Source organism: Haliotis rubra, unplaced genomic scaffold, assembly GCF_003918875.1.
Source record: "Haliotis rubra isolate DU_JTF1 unplaced genomic scaffold, ASM391887v1 Scf19, whole genome shotgun sequence".
In the NCBI taxonomy this organism is placed as follows: domain Eukaryota; kingdom Metazoa; phylum Mollusca; class Gastropoda; order Lepetellida; family Haliotidae; genus Haliotis; species Haliotis rubra.
The window spans coordinates 2,256,790-2,277,450 of NW_025765891.1; the positions used below are offsets into that span (position 1 = coordinate 2,256,790).

A 20,661-nucleotide genomic window follows, 5' to 3' on the forward strand; every position below is an offset into this window, starting at 1 on the left:
GTGGAAAGCAGACTTTGATATTTTGTGCTTGTCAGAATTTTATCATTTGTTGATGTTCTGGAATCATTTTGCATTTTAGGGAATAGATTTAAAAAATATTTCAAAGGCAATGCCTAGAAACTTTTATATGTGCTATACATAATGGAAATCAGTAGTGAATATTAGAAGAACAGCCATGTCATTTGCTTTTAGGGGTGGTGAGATAGCCTAGTGGTAAAAGTGTTCACTCGTCACACCGAAGACCCAGGTTTGATTCCCCACATTGGTACAATGTGTGAAGCCTATTTCTGGTGTCCTCCGCCATGATATTGCTGGAATATTGCTAAAAGCATCATTAAACCAAACTCACTTACTCACTCATTTGCTTTTCAGAGTTGTGTCCCTTACCAGTGCCAGGATCTGACTGTTATTAAGTTTGATAGCTGGTCCTGTGTTTGTGGGCTCCTTCACCTTGGATTCCTATGACTAGACTAGCAGTTCTTTATGTCAAGATGTGAATATTTACAGGCTCCATAAATCTGGTTGTAATATTATCAACTGCATAATAAAAGATCATTCTGTCCCTCCTTTTCCTCCCCTGGCATGATAAACTTCAAGCACTCCTCAAACCAAATAACTTTTCGTATATGAAGTCTAGTATTTTTTTCTGGCAGCAAGTAGTTTCATATTCAGTGTTTTCTAGTCTAAATGTCAAGGAACAATCCCCTCTCACATTGCTGAAGTACTTAAAGAAAGAATCCTGCTCCAATCAATACCAGGTTTATAGTTTATGAAACCCAATCTGGTTGGAATCTGAGACTATTTCCTCAGGTGTATACAGTTATCATGTTGGGTTCTTAGTGACCACAAGGGGATGAAATCTACAGCATCACCTATATGAAGGCAGTCATATGGAGGCTGCTTCCATCACCCAGGAGACGGACTATATACCAACACCAGGTGCTGGTTGTGCCATGCTTTTGGTCTATGGTCATAACCACCTTTAGGAACATCTGCATACACAGTCTTCTAGCCTCAGTCTTCCCTTCCACAGGTCATGCTGGCATGATGTACATCATATTGTGTTAACTCCCACTCACTCACGGGGGCATTGGGATAGCCTAGTGGTTAAAGCGTTAGCTTGTCATGCCGAACACCCGGGTTCGATTTCCCCACATGGTTACAGAGTTGGCTGAGGCTTGCTCATCTTCCAGCATCATGGTGATGGCAAGATCATAACCTTGTTATTTAATCAGTCATATAATAATTTTGGATGCCATTTAAGCATTCAGAGGCCCAGATAAGCTGCATATCCGGGTAAAATAGGCATAGAAAATTTCCAATTACGCATTGAAAAATAACTGTTGCGTACCAATTACGCATTTATAATGTTAGATACGCAAAAAGTTTAAAACAAATGCGTACGGAATATATTTATAAAAATCACGCTTGCGTAATGAAAAAGACATCGATTGCTATCAAGTTGTACTGTTAGTATAGGACTAGTGTTGTACTGTCAGTATAGGATGAGTGATTTTTTATGAAATCATTTCCATTATATTTAAGTTGGTTTTGATTAGGTATGACATAAGGCAGAACATACCTGCTTAGTAAACCTACTCAATGACATATACTTAGGTGAGTAAAATCACTAAAATACCCACATATTTGAAAGCAGTGGGTAACTGAAAATGAAATACCTACTCAACATTCATAATACCCACTCCCAAAAAATACAGTGGGTACAGTACCCGCATGAGCTAAATCTTATCTGGAGCTCTGTGAAGCATCCCCAATATGTTTTTCAACATTCTTTTGTTTTAGTTCTAAGGTGCAATATACTTGTTTATATCATATGTCCGGTATAACTGCATCTAGGTACTTGAATAAAACACTCCATGGCCATTATCGACTGCTTTGTACACTTACTGTACATGTCATGACAAGTTACACAAACATACTACATACCACATTTGATGTAATTAAACCTTTAGGTTTTATATACCAAAATTGTACATGAAAATGTTGAACAGGAACGATTTTTTTATGGATTCCTTATTGAAATGGATGCGTTTTTTCGGTGTAGATGTTGACACCGTTTATCAAGCAAGTGATGGTAGCACTAACGGTGTTAGCATCTACACCGAAATGTTGCATTTATTGCAATAAAAAAGTTGTTTATCCATTAAAATTGTTCCAGTTCATCATACCCGCTTCTAAATGCCACTCAGAGAAGTTATGGAAATGTGGATAAAAGTATATAATGAGGAAAAAGCTTTTTAAACATGTTATGAAACATCCTAAAGTGCTAAGACTCTTGCTAGCTAGTGACTGTCTTGTAGAGAAACCTTGTTGTCCAACTAATGACTACACGGATGTTGCTGATTTGCCTCCCTATAGACCATGGATCCTTAGGGGATGGGTCACACGAAGTGTGCCATCAACACCCCCAGGATGTGCCATGTGATGTTCTGTGTGGGCTTGTCAAATCAAATGGAAGTGAATTAATCCAGTCTGTTGCAGCCTCATTGTACTCACTCACTCACTAACCCACTCACCCGGGGCAGTAGGGTAGCCCAATGGTTAAAGCTTTTGCTCGTCTCTCCAAAGGCCCGGGTTCGATTCCAAACAATGTTTGACCGCCTCCGTGGTGTAGTGGTTAGAGCGTCCGCCCGGAGAGCGCAAGGTCGCGGGTTCGATCCCCGACCGCGTCATACCAAAAAGACGTTAAAATATGGTACTTGTTGGTCCCTGCCTGGCGCTCGGCATTAATGGGTACAACAAGGACTGGTCGGCTCGGAGTCAGTATAATGTGTGTGAATGGGGTATTCATGCTTCACTGCGGCATGGTATCTCAGTGGGCTAGCACTATAAAACCAGCTTAAGTCTGGGCTAGTACAAGCAGCCGCATATACACATACACACGCATGCACATCGTCATATGAGCGAAATATTCTCCAGCACGACGTAAAACCCAATTTCACCTCACCTCACCAAACAATGTTTAAAGCCCATTTCTGGTGTCACCACCATGATATTGCTGGAATAATGCTAAAAGTTGTGTAAAACTAAACTCACTCACTCAATCCATGACTCACCCAGCCACTCACTCACCAGCCACCCACTCACTCACCCAACTGCTCCTTGACTCACACAGCCACTCACTCACTCACTCACTCCCTGAATTACCCATCCACTCCCTGACTGACTCACTGACTCTCTCACTCATCCCAGCCTCTCCCTGACTGACCCAGCCACTCACTCACTCACTCACTCACCTATACACACATGACTGCACATGCACATGCACTCCCTCTACATAGAACCATACCTGCCTATTCCCCCCCACCAACCCACCTGTATGCCTCCCCCAAAACACCTCATCCCATCCATACACACCCAACTATATTTCATGAAAAATCAAAAGCTGAATACACTAATGAAGTTCCAAAGCTGACCTTTCCAGATGTAATTCATGAAAGATCACATGCATCAGAGTTTCTTCGTTTAAATGTTAAGTACCCTATTGAAAACATTCCATTTTTCAAACAAAGATATTTAAGTATCATTAGTTAGAAATGATATGTTAAGTATCATCTTGACTCAGTAATATGGAGTATTAATTTGGATATCTATAATTATTTGAGCTTTTGCCGTTCTTGGATTCTGAGCAATTCATCATTTCTGCACCTTCTCCTTCATATTAAATGAAATTGTATATCACAATGGCTATCTAAATTACACTCACCAGTCTGGGGTAAGAGCACAAAAATATAATTATTTCTGTGATCATTGCTTTGGTTATTAACAATGTACAGTAAGGAACTCTAGTAACTGTGGTATTTTCTAATTGACTTTGTATTGGAATTTTTGGGTCTTTTTCAACTACCGTATTTGCCATAATATTCATCCTATTCATGAGGAAAACACACTTAAGGAAAGCTCTGTACAACCATAGGTTACAGAAGTTAAATTTGAAATCAAAGATTATGGGAAGTAAATCTTTTTCAGTAACAGTTACTGCGATTCTGAGCAGATATACACTATGCTGATATTTTCTTTGTAAAGTGTGTAATATGCAAAATAAAGTATTGGCCATGATGGCATAAATTGAGATTAGTTACAGCTTAGTCTTGCAGTTGGTCAGGGCTTCCATTTCGAGCAGGGTGCTTTATACAGTAAATACGGTAATTTGTCTTCCTGAGCATTCAGTTAATGGTCTGGTTCATTTGTCCTTTGGTTGGAAACTTTTACAAATTCTCTTCAGATACATCAGGACCTATCAAATTGAAACTTAGCACAGATCGCCTGAGCTATGGTGTCGCTCATTATGTGAAACATGTTTACAAATGGCTTTGTTGTCTACTGCATCAGTTTTGAATATTGTTGTTTTCCCCATTTATATCACAATTACCTTCCATGTCAAGTATAACAGAAAATACCCAGGTGAGCAATCAAGCTGTGTGTGGGGCGATGGGGTAGCCTAGTGGTTCATGTGTTCGCTCATCATGCTGAAGACCCGGGTTCGATTCCCTACATATTGCTAAACTAAACTCACTCACTCACTCAAGTTGTATGGTCCTGCTGACCTCGTATTTAGATGATTACGGTAATCCATCTGAATCCTTATAGAGTTTTGGTGAGACGGCTGAATCTTTGTACTAACTACTAATTTAAGATGATTTTATGTGTGCAGTTAATACCTCTTTTATCTGAAAGTGCAGCACTACCTTCAGATATGTACATGTACAGAATCTTCTGGTATCAAATTTACATGCTAGGTAACAAATGAGTGAGTGTGTTTTTTATGTCACTTTAAGCAATATTATAGCAATATCAAAGCTTGGGACACTAAAAATGGGCCTCACACATTGTACAAGAAGGGATCAAACTCGGTCTCTGGCATGAAGACTGAATGCTTCAATCTCAAGGCTATTTCCCTCTCTGTGGTTGTGCTGAACCTGATGTTCAAAATGTACCCAGTCACGGACTCATTTTGTAATCTGTGCTCGTCACGTTTTGTCACATTCAAGGTCTTGGTTTCTGGTTACTTATGTTCAGATTTGGACCAACAGGAGTTATGTCCCCTTGCAGAACTATGATTTTGTTTACATATGTTATATTTGGGATTACACTTTCTTAGTAACGTACAAATTCTAGTACTTTTTTGGGTTGAGTCCCATCTGGGAGCTTTATACCTTTTCGCATATACCTCTGTCAGCCGCCTAACCCGCTCAGCCACCGCGACTTCCACAATCTTCTGCGACTATCATTTTGTTGTATCCATTTTACTAATTAATAGCATTTAACATTTACACTGAAGACATATAGTGAAACAACCAAGGTTGAAAGGTTCACATTGTCCTATATATCACCTCAAAAGAAGTTAAAGAAAATCAAGTCATTGTTTTATTACAGTTCAACATGTTGTAGGTGTATGAAGGAATCAAGTGTTCTTTACTTCTTTTGAGTAGTATATACAGGTGTAACATGTTATGCTTGAGATTACATTTTCTAAGAACTATTTTCTTGAAAGGGACAGTGGGGTAGTCAAGTGGTTAAAGTGTTCACTCATCACGCCTAAGACCCGAGTTCTATTCCCCAGATGGATACAATGTATAGCCCATTTCTGGTGTCCCCCTCCATGATATTGCTACAATATTGCTAAGAGTGGAGTAACTAAACTCACTCACTCACTATGTTCTAAAAAGGCATTGTGTATTGGTATGTAGGTGTATATGTGCTTGTGTACTGTTGTATAAGGCACAGATCACCTTCCCACATCTGATTCAACATGGTGAAGCTCAAACCAGTGCTGAGTCATGTACTACAGAAACACATCTATTAAGTGTGATTCACCCATATTATGGAAAATAAAACTGCCAACTTCAGGCAAATGGTGCTATTTTATTCCCATATGTGTTTGTGTTATGATTAGTTGATGGACTTCATGCTGCCTGTTTATGTTGTATCTGGTGGTGAGATGTGGAGAGATTCCTGTTTATGCACGCCACTCCAATATAATGACTGACCTCAGGATAATGCTCCAAATATGGTTTAATCTTCATCTGATACTACACAAAAATGTTAAGGATTCACAATTCCTTTACAAAACAAACTAAAGCAAATAGAAAGAATCAAATAGTGCTGTATTTGTTTTGAGCTGTATATTTAAAAGATACTCCTACAATTCCACCAAAGCTTTGTTTTAGGAATCACAAGCTTTAGTCCTAACAGAAAAAAAATCTCTGGATGAGAAGTGTACGGGGCCAAGATTAGAGTGAGAATGACAAATCTGAGATGCATGAAAGCCCCTGCAAGAACTGCCTCAGCTGTAACCATTGGTATCCAGAAGCAAGGGCCAATCTATCTCTCAGTAGCCTTATTCACATGGAACTCAGGTCAGGGCACACAACATCATATTGATCTAACATGGCGGGAAAAATAAAACAACCTCCCTAATATCTTGCATGGTTTTTTTTCATAAGAACAGCTCATTCATTTGTTGATGATCGGGGAAACCCTTGTTCAATCTACATGAGTGGTTGGTATCAGTTGTTTGTGTGTTTTGGGTGTTTTATGGGATATTTGTATCACTTTTAGGTGGAATGTTTTCAGAGCAAACATAGTTTGAAACATTAGCTTCTTGCTAGATGATGTTACTCGACAGCTTCTTCAGATCGCTATAGCACAAACAAAGAGGATGAAGACAAAGGTTTATGTAACTCATAGCAAAAAAAATGATGGTTCATCTATCTTGTCTGGACATGCCCATGAATATTTAATGTCAGCACCAGACACTCTACTTCCAGTAGCCATTTGAACCTGGGCGCCCGGGGCAGTGGCACCTAGGCTGCATAATGGACCTTGTAACGGCCTGGCAACTGGGTGCATGAATGTTTATTGCAGCATCGGCAGTAACGGCATGTGACCAAGTTGAAAACCCCTCATTTATTGTTTCTCTATTTATTCATTGTTTTGTTTATGTCCTCAGTTGTCATGTGTTGAGTAGATGCTGGGGAACATGGAAGGGCCCAGCGGGTAATGCCGTCGGCATGAGTGTCACAAACTTAAATACTAAACGTCAGTGCCAAAGAACACCCAGTCTTGACTGTCCTCAGATTGCACTGGGTGTCAAGGGCACCATAGCTGTTAACATTGTATGAATGGACAATTGAAAATCAGTGATGACACCAGGTGTTTGTAGTTGCTTGGTTGTTAATTAACACCGCACTCGGCAATATTCCAGCTATATGGCAGCGGTTTGTAAATTATGAGTGGCGATCCCTGTACAATGTTAGGTCTCTCTGGGGATTTCTGAACTATCTGGTCCTAGATATCTTGTCCTAGCTTCATCTGGCCTGTACTTTGTATCACTGACAGCCCACTTGGCCAGTGTAAGTGAAGAGAGAGAACAGATGGCCATGTAGTTGATGTGTTAGCCATAAGTTCCAGTGATGGTCATGGGTGACTGAATGAGTGAGTGAGTTTAGTTTTACGCTGCACTCAGCAATATTCCAGCTATATGACGGCGGTCTGTAAATAATCCTGTCTGGACCAGTCAATCCAGTGATCAACAGCATGAACATTGATCTACGCAATTGGAATCGATGACATGTGTCAACCAAGTCAGCGAGTCTGACCACCCAATCCCGTTAGTGGCCTCTTATGACAAGCATGGGTGGTTGAAGACCAATTCTAAACCAGATCTTCATTGGTTCCCAGATTTTTGTAGAAGGCCAGATATGTTATTAATGTGTGTGGCATTTCCAGGAGACCAGGTATTTGGGATGTAACACTTGAGGACAAATTGTTTTTTACCTATACTGTCACCAACACCTTACCCTTATCATATGGCAGATGCTGAGCCCAGTAAACTGTTACATATTGGACACTACTGTACCCTCCATGCCATGAAATGTTCGCCTGGTGTGCTGATGTCAATATTTCAGTGTCAAGACTTATCTTTTTTTATCCCTTTATTCTTGCAGAGGGTAAAAATCAATCAAGTACTTAGCCCTAAGCTTATGAAGATGCATGGTGATGCATCAGTGTGGTCTCCCATGATCATTCGAGGATGCACATGTGGCCACAACCTTGGTGTTTGATGAGATCATTGATAGTCCATCAGCTTGACATTAGATGGTTGTTCCATGCATAAATATTTATATTCATATATGGTGGTAGAAACGGAAGAGTCACAGACGGAATCTTGCAGTAGAACCAGATGTTTCATACAATCAATGACCCAATCCTCTTCTACCATCAAACAGCAAGACCATGGCATCAGCTGGACTGTAATCCCCTTTCTAAATTTGTCACTGCTGGTGTTTCTGAGATGAGCAGGGTTGCAGGAAAGCTGCTGGCGTCCGTGGAATTGGGGGTGAGGGGTGGGGGTACAGTCACCCATTTCTCTCAGCAGTAGGGGGACACATGTTGTGGGAGGTGTCCAGTATGATGGAATTTATGTGGCAGGTGTTGAGTGTGGAGTTATTCATTGTGGCAGGTGTCTATGGTAATGGTATTGCATAAAACAGGTGTTTGGGATGATGATATTGGATATGACAGGTGTCTAAGGTGATGATATTGAATATGGCAGGTGTCTAGGCTGGTAGTACTGTATATGGCAGGTGTCTAGGCTGATAGTACTGTATATGGCAGGTGTCTGGGTGATGGTATTGGATATGGCAGGTGTCTGGGTAATGGTATTGGATATGGCAGGTGTCTGGGTGATGGTATTGGATATGACAGGTGTCTAGGGTGATGACATTGGATGTGGCAGGTGTCTATGGTGATGACATTGGATGTGGGAGGTGTCTAGGCTGATAGTACTGTATATGACAGGTGTCTAGGGTGATGACATATATATGACAGGTGTCTGGGTGATGGTATTGGATATGGCAGGTGTCTGGGTGATGGTACTGGATATGACAGGTGTCTAGGGTGATGACATATATATGACAGGTGTCTAGGGTGATGACATATATATGACAGGTGTCTGGGTGATGGTATTGGATATGGCAGGTGTCTGGGTGATGGTACTGGATATGACAGGTGTCTAGGGTGATGACATATATATGACAGGTGTCTGGGTGATGACATATATATGACAGGTGTCTAGGGTGATGACATATATATGACAGGTGTCTGGGTGATGGTATCCATTGTGGCCAGTCAGTCAGTGATGTGATTTTGGCCTAGCAGGTGTTGTGTGTGTGGTTACACCTTTCCTGTTATACATCCAAGCTGTCCTCACTTACCAGCAAACAGCTTACAGCTTACATATGTAAAACAGCATTACTTCCACTTGAAGTTAGGTATCAGTTTGTTGAACTGATAAATGATATACTGCTTTCCTGAAGCCAACAGATCTGACAATGAATAGATCCAGCTGCCTCTGCTTCCAACTTGTGTAATATGTAATCAATGCCACAAACAGACTTTGATTAACCCTGCGTCTGTAACATATCTGAAATCAAATCTGTTGTATAGCTGCTTCATGATAAATGTTGACTTCCATTGATCATCTTGTTCTGGGCAGTGTTGGTCTGTTGCTGTTGTTATGGTAAGCAGATATCATTCTGTCAGATACTGCTGGCAGGACAACTGATTCCATTTGATTGTGATTGAAAAATGTCAATCATAAATTACAGATTTGATTATGATGTGAATAGATTGTATTTTTGCTCCAAATAGAACAGAAGAAATGTAATGTGTCTGGATGGGAGTGATTTATTTCAAATATATCGAACTGATGTAGCCCAGTCTACGTCAGAGACTTAAGTATCTACTTGAAATGTGAGGCAACATTATTTGTAACAATACTCAACATGACATTATATTGTTGATTTGATATGTCTGACGAGTGGTGAAAGTTGTGAAAAAGAAAGACAAGTTTCTAATACTTACTAATAACTTACTAATAAAGGCAACAAACCTCAGAGTAATATGACATCTGTTTGTTTGGTGGATACTCTTCAGAAGTCTGAGTGAGCAAAGACTTCTGGAAGATCAAAGTTATAATGGGTATTCAGCAAATGAAAGTTACAAAACCCTTTCAAAATCAATCATTGATATACCAGTGCATGAAACTTTAATTAAACTTCTTAGCCAAATAACCTTGTTTTGATTTTACCATCCTGAACAGAAGCTCTAACTCGTATCCTTAAAGAAACAGATCCACCAGGAGGGGAGCCTACTTCTTGTCAGATGTTTCATGCCAAAATTTTAAATAGTTGTCAACGAGGAAGTCAAGCATTTCACACAATATTTTCCCAGTAAACTTCAGATGACATTCATTTTTGACGAATTGACCTGAGTTTTTAAGATAGATATGTAAGTATATCTATGTTTACGTGATGATGTGTCGGCCAAGTCAGCGAGCCTGACCACCTGATCCCATTGGTCACCTCTTACAACAACATGAGTTGCTGAATATCAATTCTAACCCAGATCTAGGTAACTAATAAGCAGAGACTGTGTTTATTCGACTGTGTGCATGCTAATGTGTAATTACTGATGGACACACGGTTTATTTCTGTTCAGCCATGGTTTCTAAGGCTATATTTGTTGAGCAGAGTTTTTTCTATGAAGTTATACAAGGTTCTTTGTCTTCAAGCACTGCCTGATGACACTTATCCCGATCAATGCCACCATTTCAGCCTTCCTCGTTTTGTACACACTGTCTTATGGTCTCATTCTTCCAGCAGCCCATCCAGTCAGTAATGGTCCATTATCTACGTAATCACCTAGTACAAGACTCTGCCACCAGAGGACACGGCATTTGACATTTTCTTTGATTGGTTGAGCTGTAAACATGGGGAAATAATCTGTGTTGGTGATTAAACAACATACAACCAGGCCCCACATGTTGGTATATCATGGGTCACAGCAAATGTGCTGTGAGTGGCGATCCCTGTACAATGTTAGGTCGCTCTGGGGATTTCTGAACTATCTGGTCCTAGATATCTTGTCCTAGCTTCATCTGGCCTGTACTTTGTATCACTGACAGCCCACTTGACCAGTGTAAGTGAAGAAAGAGAACATGATGTGTTAGCCATAAGTTCCAGTGATGGTCATGGGTGAGTGAGTGAGTGAGTTTAGTTTTACGCAGCTATATGACCGCGGTCTGTAAATAATCCTGTCTGGACCAGACAATCCAGTGATCAACAGCATGAGCATCGATCTGCGCAATTAGGAACCGATGACATGTGTCAGCCAAGTCAGCGAGCCTGACCACCTAATCCCATTAGTCGCCTCTTACGACAAGCATGGGTTACTGAAGATCAATATTCTAACCCAGACCTTCACGGGTGATGGTCATTGGTAACCTGCCAGAATTGTTCTAAGTGTGACACTGGGTATGCCAGGAAACCATGCCCCTGTTCATTGCTTATCAGAGTGGTAAAGATCTACAGTCAGCACCTCTGGGCACTTGCTTGCACATCAAGCTGACAAACTGTGATATATTATAAAGGAATATTGAGAGCTCTGTTAAACTGGAGCTCCCTCATACACTTGTAATCTCAGACCTTTCAGTAGATAATCAGAAGTGGTTCAAAGTTCTCATTTTGTGCTTTAAGAGAAAATGTGAGTTTTCAATTAAGAGTATAACTTCACCAACATTCTAAGAATGTCTTGTCCATTCAAGTTCCAACAGTCATATTTGGAGTAACTGTAGACTCATAAATTGGCCAACTGCTCTGGTGGTGGAATAACCCTGCGTAAACACTGGGGTTTTACAGGGCTCCTTAAAGGCCCTTGTTCAGACTCCAGCCATTTCTGAACCTTACAAGCTCTCCTAAGGAGTAATCATTAGAATCTGTTAGGTTCGGGAAGAGAATCAACAAGCCTCGAGATGGTGGCAGGTTGATTCCCCTATCTGAATCAACATACTCAAGTGATTTCACCATCTTTGGCCTGTCAGAAACAGGAAGTCCATGTGATCAGTTAAAAACATAATGTTCACTGAAGGAGGCTGGTCTGAAACAGTGACAACAGTCCAGAATGCAGTGACCCCTGTCATCTTACTAAGATCATGTACAACTGAGATCATAGTTTGAGGTGTTGTATGTATGTCAGGATACAAATGTCAAGTCCATATTGTGACAGCTCAACACATCAGTTTACAGATATTACTGAAAACAGTGCTATGGCAGATTAATTGTATTGATAGGAAAGAATAGCGGTGCTCCTTAACTTCTTTTGTGTAGTGTAAGTGGTAGTGTAATGTAATAGGACAACAAGCCAAACATTTGTATTGAAAGGAAGGATCTACAAGAAAGGTAAACCATTGAGGTTGCTACATATTTACAAGCAATTGTGACAGTGGCATTGAAGCATGTCAGCATTGGTGTAAGCTCAGGTGGACTTGTACATTGTGTCCTAGATATATAATCAATTATCAATAAAAAGGCAAAACAAGGTAAGTTAAATTCCCATGTCCCGATTCCCGCAGAATGTACCATGATAGGTTCTTCATAAAAGGAAGATGTCACTGAAGTTTGTGAGTATGTAAGGTAGTTTCTGTTTTTTCCATAGTTTCAAACACATTCATTAAAAATACAATGTGAATACAACTTAATGTCACTGTTGAAATATTACAGATGGAATAGTTATAATTCAGTTACTGATGTGACTGTTCAAAGGAGGCATGCTCACTCACTCACTCACTCACTCACTCACTCACTCACTCACTCACTCACTCACTCACTCACTCACTCACTCACTCACTCACTCACTCACTCACTCACTCACTCACGTCCATGATGTCTCTTTCTCTCCAGCCAAGTGAAACATTCTCCACGTGTTTTACTAATTTTATCAAATAGCATTTTTGTTTCACAAGACAAACTTCATATCTTGCAGTATTAGTGGAAAGTTTTCAGGTCACATCATGCCTTATGTTATTTCAGAAGAAGAGACAAATATTCTATCACATGTTAATTTTCTGACTAATATTCTGACTTTGTTGGTTGCCATACACACAGATTAAATAAATCCTCGCCCAACCTTTACATCACATCTCACAGAAATTCTTGTGAGACAGAAAACTGGTGTGTATAAGATGGTGATGTATGTTTCTGTGAAGTGGGCACCCATAGCATGTTGCAGACATGTCTTGAGAGGCTCTTTTATGTCGTCACGAACAGATATCAGCCATGCCAGAACTCAAAGTGCATAAAACTAACAAGGTGCAAGTTCTTGAAGCAAAAAATGCAAAGTTATATATGAAGGAACATGGCAATGGTCTAGGAAGGAAGTCAGTATGTTTTAAGAGGCTGGAAGAACATTTCCGTGAAGGAGGACATCTTGTGTGTATGGGCCCACCTGCTTGTGAGACTTGCTCAGGGTACAACAGCTGATATCTTGACCTCCCAAACATTTTACAGAACATTTTCTCTCACAGCATCTAAACATACAAGCCTTCTGTTGTTCCATATGATGCAGTAGGTTTTGTACAAGACAATGTCTATCCCCGCACTCAGTACTAGGATAGGATTAGTTGTATAGCCAGTACTACATTCCTTGATGTGCCTGCCAGCCTTGATGGATGGTGCCAGTCACTGTCTTGTGTTCTTCACTATTTTCAACAATGTATTACCCGGTTACTCATGTCATTCATAACATATAGCATATTTTTTTATCTAACATGTTGAATGTGATCAGCTCTTGTGTCTATTCATCTGTTCACATGTATCATAAACAAACAATAAAATATTCATTTTAGAACTGTAATAATGAGACAGTAGGTTTCTGAAATTTTGAAGTAGATATGATCAATGTCAGCTTCAACATTAATATGCTGATGACAGACAAACACTTGTTGGGGCAGTAAGGTGGCCTTGTGGGTAAATCGACACAAGAGGCAGGGTTTGATTCTTTGCATGAGTACAATGTGATAAACCCTTATCTTGTGACATTTGATGTGGTATAGTTGGAATATCGCTAAAAGGAGCATTAAATCTCACTCTCACTCACTCACTTTTTCACTCACTCGCTCTCTCGAACACTGCATTTGGTAAAGAAGAGCATCTAGGCGTTCCCCTATTAGGCAGCAAAAAACATTTGCTGCTGAAAAAATAACATTTCCCTCACAAATTGATTTGTGCACCTTCACTGACCTCATGCACACGACAGGAATCTGTCCCTACCAACCTTCATCAGATTTACCATGAATTCAGTTCCAGAAATGAAACCGAATTTAATTTACCAGTCAAAAGAACTTTGGATTTCATGGAACCCAATAAGAATATTCATGATTTCATGTATTCCTCTTAAGCTCTGATGTCCAGGGCAAGCCTGGGTTTATCACTCAGACATCCGTGGTTATTAGTTGATGCAATGTAATATGTCTGCAGTGCCATTTTATCTAAAGGTGATCTCTGACAATGTACGTCTGCTCTTAAGATGAACACGTCTGGTTATCTGTGCATCAATATTAGTTTCAGTGACACATGTTGAGATCAGTATCCCTGTGTGTGAGTTTAGCGGCTGCAGATACTGGTCAGGACCGGGGTAGTGTTTACATGTGTGAGGTATTTGTTCTAATTACGTAGGTAACAATACCACTGTTTACACAGCAGCATCTGGGGCCCATACAAAACATATGCTTCCAAGAACATGGTACTTTCAATTGTTTGTATGCTTTATCTGATGCGGAACTTCAACAAGATCTGGACTGAGAAGGATCTAGAATCTCACGTATGACTGTCATCTTCCAGACGCTATAAACATACAAAGGTCACATGTTTCAAACATAGCACATGAAACATTCACATCATCTTTGTTTGTTTGAGGGACCTTTATTATCTGCCATGAATATTTCCCACATTTTCATCTGACATTTTTGAAGCAATACTAAAAATATTCCTTCATTCAAATTTTACGCAATTTTGAAATATTCATGCAGAATATGTTCTTCAGATTCATGACATTTTGATAAAGGATCAATCTCAAGAATGGCTTTTCATGTATTACTGGAATTGTTTAAAAGAAAAATATCCGAAAGTTCTTCAGTAATATTCGCCTCAAATGCATGAATGTATAAAATAGATGTTCGGTGGAGACTTCTTGCACTTTATGCATAATGCATCATCTCTCTCATGAGTTCAGTTGAATACTTTAGTTACAAGAACTAGGGACAAATGGTAATATTTCCTGAAGCACACTGACAGTGATTGAACAACATGCATGTTTTTATTTGAATAAAAATATAGAATGCATAGCATTTCGAAAAGTTCGATAGAGGGACATAACGAATTAGCTTTGCTTCTGCCATATTCAGTAGGTGTTGGTTCCCATGGTAATATGAATATTCATATTTAGTGCTCATTTTCAAGAGCTTATAACATTTTTGCCTTTCTAAAGCGCACTATTAGGCTGTAACTTTTATTTGAAAATATTTTACAGCACAATTCATAAACTGAATACACAGGCAACTCAGAAAGTTCCCCTTTGACCAAGAAACTGTTCATAATCATACACAGTGTTCTATTATGGAGATGGTTATCTAACAGTTGTGCAAGGAACGGAACTGATTTAAACATCCCTTCACCAAAGATTGTTACATAACTTGTAATGTCATGATGCTTCTTAACACAGAACATGCTCTTATTAAAATACCAATTAATATGTTTGTTTTTCCAGTTGGTACAAGCATTTGACAATTTCTGTGGCTATTCATAGGTAGATGAAAGAAAAATATTTTCACTGGCAGAAGACTAGCAACAAAAACATGACCGAGACACTGGCAAACACTGTATTTGAATAAAACCAATATGGGAGAACTTGGAGAAAACAATTAATCACTGTTGGAGTTTGATTTTCATTCTTCTTCTTTTTTCGTTTCATATAATGAGAGTTGTGAATGCTGTAATGCTTGAACACTCTTCCCGGACAATCCTGGGCAAATGCTGCTTGCTTGTTAGACCAGGATGAAGGAAGTGGGTTCGGCCCTTTCACACTTTGGGAACAATTATTGATCAGTAATTATGGACTTTCTACATCGTTTCACATGCAAGGAAATTCCTACACACTGGCCCTGCTTCTGGCCACAATTATGGCCAATGCATTTAAACAGGACAAGTCTTTTGCAGTTTCCAATTGCAAAAAAGTTTACAATTTTCTCTTCTGTGTGACTTGTTTCTGGGGCGGATTGGGACAGTAATTGAGTTGAACCTCTGATGACGCTGTTTTATTCAGTTTGCAGATTAATTGCTTCTCTGAAAAGGTAACCATGGCTCTCCAGTGTTTTCAAGTGAGGATGAGCAACTGGTTCTCTTGTCGATTAGTAAAGAAAGTTGCTTAAGTTGGCTCATTGAGTCTTTGAAGCAGTTCTTGGACAGAGCTCAGGGTAATGGAGTCCACAGTGAAGTCTTCATCACTCGGTGGTCATGAATACCAAGTAGATGTTTGCACTTAGAGCTCTGTCATCATCATTATTAGTTGATGGAAGTTTCATATTTGATATATTTTGTCCTAGTACATTTCAACATGTTTGAAGTATGTCAGATTGAATACTGAGACTTCAGCTCAAATAGTAGAGATCTTTTAAGTAGTACATTAAACACACAGGATGTATTCTGAAGATTGATAATCACCATTAAGTAGTCTCGATTAGCACTGCTTGATCAGGTCGTACTCGCTCAGTGTACAGAAGAGTATTAAGTTGGGACTTTTCTTAATAACATGGTTTTGGAGATCTGCCAACCAAACATATAAAAAAATGATGAATAAAATAGTTTTTAGACCAGTTTGTATCCAACCTTTTAGTAAACTAATTTCAGTAATAAAATATAAAACACCTTTGAAGTTGGTCAATAGGGAAGGGGTGTTTCACTTTGAGGTATCATTTGAATCACCTTGTCTATTTTATTCTCTATTTCCTTTTACTAACAATAATCTCTCAGAATTCTTTGAAAAATATAGCATGCTCTTTAACTTACGTTGTACCCATGTGAGGAATCAAACCTGGGCCTTCAGCGTGATGAGCGGATGCTTTAACCACTGGGCTACCCTACCGCACCCAGAGATGTTACAGGGGGAAGGGACAAGGTGTGAAAGCTGAACCGAACTGCATGTCTTATGTAGATTCGGTGGGTAATCTGGGTGTTCCAGTCATACCACGACTTCTGGTCAGATGATAGCTTAAATGTTTGTTCATAAATATGTAAATATGGTTTGGTAATCCCCATGACCATGGACACCAAGAACTGGATTCACACATAACCATGAAGAATCAAATCACTTTTAGTGTAACGATGCAACACTTTGACATCAAGTCTATCACATAGTCAGTTATTGTCCTTAAGTGATATTACTTATTGCTTAGCTTTGCATAAAACCACAGGTCAGGTTTTGATGGAAGCAAGTCCAATGCCAAGGACTCCAATACCTGACCAGGGGAGGTAATTCATGCATGGTGCAGTCTTGGAGGAGTATTCTGTATAGCATTTGCTTAGATGATTGTAGAAATATAGGACAAAATATTTATTTTGTGACATATTACCATTGAAATTGGGTACTTGATTCTGGGTTTTGAGATTTGTGAGCAACCTGTCCTAAAACCTTAATTGGTGGCTAGGGCTCTCACTCACTCACCCACCCACTCACTCACTCACTCACTCACTCGCTCGCCCGCCCTGTATGACCCCCGAAACTATGTAAATGCACTAAACGTTCTGTTTTTGTATTTCAGGAATGTCCCACAGGGATTGTCAATGAGGAGACGTTCAAGGAGATATATGCTCAGTTCTTCCCTCAGGGAGGTCAGTATGACATGCTCGCATAATCAATTATTTCTTGACACGATCTAAAATCAATATGATCCCAAATAGAATTGAAAAATTTAAGTCTTCATTTTAAGTGTGCTCTTTGTTTAATGGATGAAAATGTGTTTAATGTTGCATTCAAGTTATTTTGAATTGTTGGTTAATCATGGGATGTTGTTAACTTTTGTCATATCTCTGTGCTCTTTGTTGCCTTGTCCGTGTAAATCCACATTCAGTGTATCATTGAATCAGCTTAATGTTCATGTGACTGCTGCATTCATCATCATCAAGTTGAACATGACTTTGTCCCAAACATCCTCCACTTCCTGTACCCAATCATCTTTGGTTCTCCATCTTAACACCATCCTGCTTAAGGTGACCTCATTCTTGTTTTAAAACCAAGTTTGATTTTTTTAAATTGGCATAAAATTTGAAAGGGATTAAACTTTTGATTGATTTCCTTCTCTCCTACAGGGGCAATTAATTATGTGTTGTGGCATGGAGATAGCATGCACCTTTGATATAGATGGGATGAGAAATGGTTTGACATGGCCCGACGGAAATGACTTTGGGATGGTAGCTCATAGGGGTTTTGTTGTTATCGATGGCCTGGCTGCCTTCAACATGGCGGCAAGTCGGGGGTAAACTGTCCCTGTGAAATCACCTCATTATTTCTGTACCTCCCAACCCGTGAGCCTGTGTAAGACTTGTTAAAGCTGATATTTACGCACTCATTCTACATGGTTTGTTTAAGATTTTCCTGTTTTAAGAAGCTTAATACACCAGATTTTCCAGCCCACATATAAAACCCACCAAACTTGTGGATAAAGTAAACTTTGTGTAAACTTGAAGGGAAAAATGCTCTTCTGATTTTCATACAATTGCTTTGGAAAGGTGCCAAGTCCAGTTTCTTGCTAGAATATGTTGTTGGATGTTGTAAACATAGGAAATAAATGTCGTGTTTGGTATAGTGTGTGGTTTATATTGTGATAGACGGGCTTATTTGAAGCACATTTCCAGATACTGTCATGTTTGTTTATAATGATTTTGAAATATATACTTACAAAAATACAGTAAATTAAGACCTTCAAACATATTTCTTCTTTCAATGGCATCTAGAGGTTGCTTTAGTGAATGCTGAATTCCAAAATCATAACCCTTGTGTTTTTTAAATGAAAGGAAAAACACTCTATCTAAATAACTAAATAAACGTGACTTCTTCTGGACCAGAATGCAAAAATGTTTCCCATTTTGAACTTGATCTATTTGACAAGTTTGCCTTCACTGATGAGATCAAAGCAAACCATCCAGGAAATAGTTTTACCTGCTGCTGGAGATGCAGTGTTGGGGGCTTCAGTCCGACTAGGAAGTAGTACATCTGAAGCAGCTGCATTGTCTGTTTGTATTTGTTAAAAATATAACACAAAGCTTGAGATTTAGAAACAGAGAGACAAATGGCATAACCAAGGGAGGAGTGAGTGAGTGAGTGAATTTAGTTTTACGCCGCTTTTAGCAATATTCGAGCAATATCACAGCAGGGGACGCCAGAAATGGGCTTCACACATTGTACCCATGTGGGGAATCGAACCCGGGTCTTCAGCATGATGAGCGAACGCTTTAACCACTAGGCTACCCCATCGCCCCCATAACCAAAGGAAAGAAAGTTGGTCAGATACTGTACACTACCCAAAGAAGTTAAAGAACACCTGATTTTTTCACGTGACTAAAATGGATCTGTCTTGTCGTGACATGTTGTCAGAAAAATGTGGGTGTCCATTTCTTTCTTTTGAGTTATTGCTCATATCCAATGTTGAAAACTAAGTGAAACATGTCTGATTTTTCAGTTGGCAGTAAATATAGCATCCTATTTTGCTAGTCTAATGCTTAGACTCTGCATACACATAATAATAGAACAAAACATTCCTTTTAATTTGAAGAGGAGCCCCAGTAAGAAGGGAGATAACCTGAGAAAATCTAGACTTGCTGCATTTAGGGCTTTAGCATTGGAGAAGGGGCAAGCAAAAGGGAAAATAAAGCGGTTCACATAGGGTGAGACAGACTACCATTTTCCAAAACATGACTGGAACATGTTATGAGTTTGATATCTTATATTTTCTATCTCCTTTGCAGACTCCAGTGATTATGCCCATTATGTCTTCAAAACATTTGACCATGACAACAATGGCTCAATCAGCTTCGAGGTGAGTTCCTTCCTTCATTTGGTACAGTGTGGTCCATGCATCTTAGGCATTTCAGAGTTGTGTCATCACCTATGCTTTTAGGTTTCTCCAAAGGGTTATCCTCAGACATGCAGCCCAATGGGCTTACCTCCCACCAGATGCTGACTCAGCACAATATAAGGGAATTACTGTACAAGGCTGCATTCAGAACTCACTGCATACTGCATGTTTTTCTGTTGTGACTATAGTGTTACACCACTCTCAGGGAACAATCATTTTTAACAGACTAGGGGTTTAGTTAGGGTGGGATGACAGTAAGACACTTACATCCTTTTTTCATTTTGATCTAGTTTTGAGAGGTTTTGGTAATATCAGTGTATGAAATAAGCCAAAAACCCAGCCAGACATCTGGGCTGGTAACTTCAAAAACCTACCAGCCCAGAAGAGATTTAACCAGTCCTTCTTAAATACTAAATAGACGTGCCAGTGGACACGTTATCTGAATATATTGTGTTCATCCGTCCATCAGGCTGGCAAGCTGTAACATCTGACCGTCCGGCAGAAATCTAGCCCGCCTCGGGCGGTCGGACGGGCCTTATTTCATACACTGGTAATATATATGTCGCTAGAATTTTTAATGTTTGTTATTGTTACATGAATGAAATATACGCTGATGGATGTGTAATCCTTGTTATCAAACCAAATACTTCTAATGTATTTTTGTTGTTTAC

General features: G+C 39.5%; 1 protein-coding gene across 12 annotated transcripts in view; it reads left to right on the forward strand.

Moving 5' to 3' along the window:
- The window catches only part of LOC124274358 (Kv channel-interacting protein 4-like), a 462,530-nt gene that overhangs the window by 434,865 nt on the left and 7,004 nt on the right, over nt 1–20,661 (forward strand). For all 12 annotated transcript variants that reach the window (XM_046709723.1, XM_046709725.1, XM_046709730.1 and 9 more), the window contains 2 exons: nt 17,678–17,747; nt 19,881–19,951. In XM_046709723.1, the coding sequence (XP_046565679.1) occupies nt 17,678–17,747; nt 19,881–19,951 (141 nt within the window). The remainder of the gene's footprint in view (nt 1–17,677; nt 17,748–19,880; nt 19,952–20,661) is intronic.